A 5,493-nucleotide genomic window follows, 5' to 3' on the forward strand; every position below is an offset into this window, starting at 1 on the left:
CCTCCCTTGGGGCCTCCGCAGCCCCACAGGCACAGAGGAGCCACACAGGGATCTCACTGCTGCTCACCCCACAGTGCCCCAGCGATGCACCTCCTGAGCATCGGGCTGCACTGAGGGAAGCAGCATGAGGCTGTACTCCTCAAATCAGCAGCAGGCACAGGAGGCGAGTCAACAGGACAGCGGGGGGGGGTGAGGGGATCCCCATGTGGCCCTGCTGTTCCCAGACACCAGGTCATACCTGTGGGGCTGCAAAGGCCCTGCGGGAGGGAAGAAGGGCAGGAGCTCGAGTCTGCAGCCTACCCCACACATAAATCTGGGGCCATGGGTTCATCTCTGCCCGAAGGAGTGCACATGGAGATGGGGAGCCACCCCACCTGAGCCCACAACAGGGCCCCCTCCAGCAGGGCTGCGGGTGGGAGGCAAGAGGCACCAGCAAGGCTGTGGGGTTGTGGGGGAGTGAGAGGCACATGCAGGGCTGGGGGGCGGCATTTAATTTTAACAACAGATTTTGGGGGTTTTATCAGAGAATTTGCGATTTTTTTGTCAGGGAAAACCAGGATCCCTCTTTATCAGTCATGACTTGCTTCAGGATACATAACAGACCTTTTCTTTCTACTCCCCACTGTGCCCTTCCACATATCTTGACCATGTTGGTATAAAATCCTTCTCTCTTGTAGCTCCTGTTGTATGGAACAAGTTTCCCAGTGGCTCCTTGTATTTCATCCCTCAAATGAAAATGCATGTACAATCATTACCTTGGCTACAATCCCTAGTTATCTACTCCCCAACTTTAAAGCAGTATAAGAAACAGCCTGTATAAAATAATAGTTGCCATTTTAACCAGCTAACCATTTTAGGATCTCAAAATGCCTTACAAAGCCTCAAAACCATTCAACCCATGAGATGAACAAAGATTTGTAACTATTAATGGATGAGTAATCAGAAACAGTATAAAAAGTCTCATGGAAAAATGGAATTAAGTTCAGGAGAATTCACACAACTCATGGCTTCTTCTTGTCAGGCCTATGTCATGCTACAAACTGAAGTAACTAAGTTTAGAGACAACATGTCATTTTGTTTTTGAAATTCTCACACAATATTAGGCTTTCATTCTCAAATGAGTATTATCCAAGCAGACCACTGAACCCCTATGAAATTCACTACAAGTTTGGAGCTTTAGTCCCCTGATACAGCCATTTAACACTGGTGAACAGGGAGACAGGACAATTAACAGTTAATTTAAAATACACATGCACAAAATAAAAGATTGCTGTCAATTCTGTTTTCAAAGTAACATAACAAAGAATAACTATGAAAGATCAAGTGTGAATATGTATACAAGCAGGAAATCAATGATTCCTAGGAAATGCCAAGAATGTTACAGATTTGGGGAGAAAAAAAAAGTTGGATCAGTTCTGCCCTGCCTGAAAAAAACAAACTTAAAAGGCTTCTCAGTTGAGGGCATTCAGCTACCTTTGGATGTGTTGCTAAGTGATAAGTTATAATACTAGCACACACTGTATCCTTAGGTTAAATTTGCTCCTGTAACTTACTCAGGTGGTTTGTTTTCAGCATCTGCAGGTTGAGTCAAAGGTTCATACTCCACATGAAGAGCACCTTTACCAGTCTGCACAACCTCAATCTCAGAATCTGAACAAGCAACATCCCCTCTTCTTTTCTTTGGAAGTGAGCTGTGACTTCTGCCACTCTTGGCATCTTGTTCATTATCCTCATGATTAGCATTGCCTGTTTCCTGAGATTCAGCTCTGCTCATCAGCCTGCCTAAAGAGAAAAAAATGATAGAGAATTGTCTTTCAGCTACAGTTTTTAAATTAGCAAGACTTATGATAGGCTGAAAGATTTAGGATTATTTAGTCTGAAAACAAGATTGAGGAGGATTTGATAAGTTATTTAATATCTGAAGTGTGGTTATATCAAGGATGAAGACAGATTATTCTCTGTGGCTGCAGGGGATGGGACCAGGCACAATGCTCTTGAATTGCAGCAAGACAATTTAGAGTGAACATTAGGAAGAACTTTCTTAGTATAAGGATAGTTAAGCATTGGAAGAGACTACCTAGAGAGGCTGTAGAATCTCCATCCTTGGATGTTTTTAAGACCAGGTCAGACAGACATTTGCCTGGGATGGTTTAGTCAGCAACAAACCTGCCCTGAGCAAGGGGCTGGACTAGGCAAGCTCATGAGATCCCTTCCAGCCCTACTATTCTATAATTCTATGAAAAGCTAATGCGCATTTTGAAAGGCAGATTTCCGTGTGGTATCTAGAAGGGAACACAGACTATTGGGGCAAGGACATACACAGCTTTAAGACAGAAGAGCCATAAAAGACTAGCTCCAACATGGTCTGGAGGCTGGGCTAGCATTGCTAAGCTATAGCAGGGATTCTCAACAAGGGTGCCACAAGAGCCTTTGAAGGGTGCCACACGGTGTGAAGAGATAAGCAGTTAAGCATAGGGTCAGAATCATCCCTATCTGGCCATTCCCCTGCCCCCAATGCCTGGCCCTTCTACAAGGAGGTACACACTGTAGAAAGTTAAATTTTTGAAATGGGGTACTGCTCAATTCATACAAGTTATGGAAGTGTCTTGAGTCCTAGTGAGGAATCTAAAAAGGTTGAGAACCACTGATTTAGGGTTTCTCATTCTTTGAATCATACTCAAAATTCAAGATGCTATAGACCACCTGCCCTTCCAACTTTGCAAATACCCTACTGTTTGCTTCTAAAAATTCAACAGTTTGCAGACAACCAGGAATAGTTCCATGATGTACAGGATGAGGATAACTGCACCAGAGCCTTTCAGACATCATTTTATATTACCTGAGTAAGTGCAAACAAATGTTCCTTTGTCAATATCATCAAGGCAGCGGACTCCCCAGCCTTTCTTTTCTGTGTTAAACACCTGTAACCGAACCTGGATGCCATGCTGTACTACTCTGTTCTGACACAACATTCGGTTACACTTGCATGATACGTTACATTCGTAAATTCTGTCATGAAAAAAAGGGAAATTAAGAAGTCACTTGTCCATGTCTTTAGGGGATAACCAAAAAAGAAAATCACTGAAAATACACAGATATTTGAAAAGAATTAGCAAAGCACTGCACTGCTTGAGCTTGGACCTCCTCTTTGCCTGCCAGTTTGCAGTAGTTCATCCCTAAAAATCAGAGAGACTAATATAGGAAAGTTATAAAATCTAGAGATATTCAGCAACGACTCTACAACTTCCAGATATCCTGACAAAGAATTTCTTTTTATCCCAGAACACCTTCTGGGGAGTGACAAGACAGTCAAAATGCACAGACTTCATCATAGTCATGAAAAATCCAGAATTCTGGAATTTTTAAATTATCCACACCTATGAGATTTTGGAGTGGACAGTGCTGAAAGGCAGTTACAACTTCAGCAAGAGGTCTTTTTTTTCCAAAGGACATCAAGAAGTCAGTCATGACCTGGCAACTCACAAAAATGCATGGATGGAAGAAAGCTCCTGAATCACTGAGTCTAGTCCCTGGCTATTGCAGGCAACCACATCACAATCTTCTGTGTATGATGCCATACTATCACAGTACCTGTTTTGTTATCCTATTATCATATCATTTTTGCAGCATGAGCTAAGTAGCACTTGCAATACAAACCCTATTTGGTGATATTTTGTTTCAATGTATTTAACTGTTTTTTGCTTATTTCACCAGGATTAGGCAATAGAGTTTCTATAAAAATACGCAATACGAGATGCTGGCAAAACAAGAGCTGTTTCAGGCTAGTGTGACCAAAATACTCATGCACATAGATAAAATACCGATATGAACTGTAGGCTGCTTACCCACTAGTAATGGGCATCTCCAGTCTTTTATACTTATATCCACAAAGTGCTTTATTTGGCAACATGGAACTTTCACTAAAGCCTCTTGCAGTCAGCTGTAGGCATGCACATTTTAACCTAACAAAGGCAACAGTATAAAGTCACATGAAAATGCATTTAAACGAATGATCTCACCTTTAAATCTAGTCAGTTTAAAAAGCATGTTAGCATATTCTCCACCATAGCCAATTAATTCAGGAACTACATCTTATCCTTGTAAATCAGTGTAGTAGATGGGACTGCAAACAAAATTTCTTCACATATTTTCTGTCTCCTATGCTCTGTCATAGGCCCGCACAAACAACCACAACAGAGCTGGGGGAGGTAAACTTACTTACCTACCGACAAAATACTGAAAAATGCATAAAGCAAAGAAAAGGAAAAAAAAAAAAAAATGGTTACAGCACCCCTTCCTGCTGCTGCTTTATCCCCTCCCAGCAGAAAGACAAAAGTGCAGTTACTTATGCTGACTGTGACACCGTCACCTTACACTACTGTGTCAAAGACTTGTAGGGCTTGCATGAAAGATACCTGGTCCTTTCTGTAACCCCTACATGCTCTAACACATTAACTTTCAAGTTCTGCAGGAGACTGGAGGAACATGTTACAGGTTAGGTGCTTCCAGCAGGAGAGCTGGAGCTTCATAATCTGAAACACTGTATGCTTTTGTTACATATTGTTGCATACAGGCAGTCCTCCGACTTACAACACAATTGGTTCCTGAAAACCAAGTCTTAAGTCGAAACGTTGCAACTCAGAACCAATTTTCTCATAAGAAACAATGTTACAAATGGGGGATTGGTTCCTGAACCAAGGCCCGATACCCTATTTTCACCAAAAATACCCCAGACTTTTGTAGTCGATCAATTATAGATGAGTAATATAGTTACATTAATGTATTTATATTGTAAATAGTAAGCATATTGATTTGGAAGGACTTTTTTGAGGTGACTTTGCTGAACTTTTTGAAAGACTCTTGGCTGGACTTTTTGAAGGGTTCTTGGCTGGAGTTCTCGGGAGTCTTGGCTGCAGGTTTTTCTGGAATCTTATCTGCTTTCTTAAGGAAAGTGTCCATGGAAGTTTGGACAGATGTTGTCCAGGGAGATGAGTGATGTAGCTAACTTGTTCGCTGGCGTGGCATCGCATCAGATTCAAGCGTTGTAAAGTCAAAACTGATGTCATAAAGTTGAAACAGGGTGTCAATTTAGAAACACCGTAAGTACGAAACGTTGTAACTCGAAATGTTGGAAGTCGAGGACTGCATGTGTATTATTGACATACCATATTTACTCAAATATAAGATGACCCTGAATATAAGATAATCGCCCACGATAATCCAATTCCATTTATGGAAAATTTATAAATTTGTTATAATTTTCTACGTCTGGAATCTAAGTACTGGAAGGTTGTCTTGAATCCCCCCAACACTGTTACAGCAGAGAAAACAGTGGCTGGGGTGGGAGGATCAAGTGGACCCCTTGCCCTCTGCCCTGCCCTGCCTACTTCTTCCTCCTGCAGCCTTCCTGCCACCTGCATTCCCCCACTCCCAGCTCCCCACAGCCTCTGCTCCTCTCCCCAGTTCTGCCTCCTCCCTCCAGAAAGGAAAAAA

The 5,493-nt window shown here is 42.1% G+C and overlaps 1 protein-coding gene across 1 annotated transcript in view; it reads right to left on the bottom strand.

Annotated features, from left to right (window-relative positions):
* The window catches only part of LOC109302245 (histone-lysine N-methyltransferase SETDB2-like), a 94,215-nt gene that overhangs the window by 66,282 nt on the left and 22,440 nt on the right, over window positions 1-5,493 (bottom strand). Inside the window, exons 6-9 of the mRNA XM_019523808.1 lie at window positions 3,846-3,962; window positions 2,840-3,009; window positions 1,554-1,782; window positions 530-725 (exon numbers count right to left, since the gene is read on the bottom strand). Of these exons, the coding sequence (XP_019379353.1) occupies window positions 530-725; window positions 1,554-1,782; window positions 2,840-3,009; window positions 3,846-3,962 (712 nt within the window). The remainder of the gene's footprint in view (window positions 1-529; window positions 726-1,553; window positions 1,783-2,839; window positions 3,010-3,845; window positions 3,963-5,493) is intronic.

The sequence above is a fragment of the Gavialis gangeticus genome, unplaced genomic scaffold (assembly GCF_001723915.1).
Source record: "Gavialis gangeticus isolate Ggan-Ray unplaced genomic scaffold, GavGan_comp1, whole genome shotgun sequence".
NCBI classification, from domain to species: domain Eukaryota; kingdom Metazoa; phylum Chordata; order Crocodylia; family Gavialidae; genus Gavialis; species Gavialis gangeticus.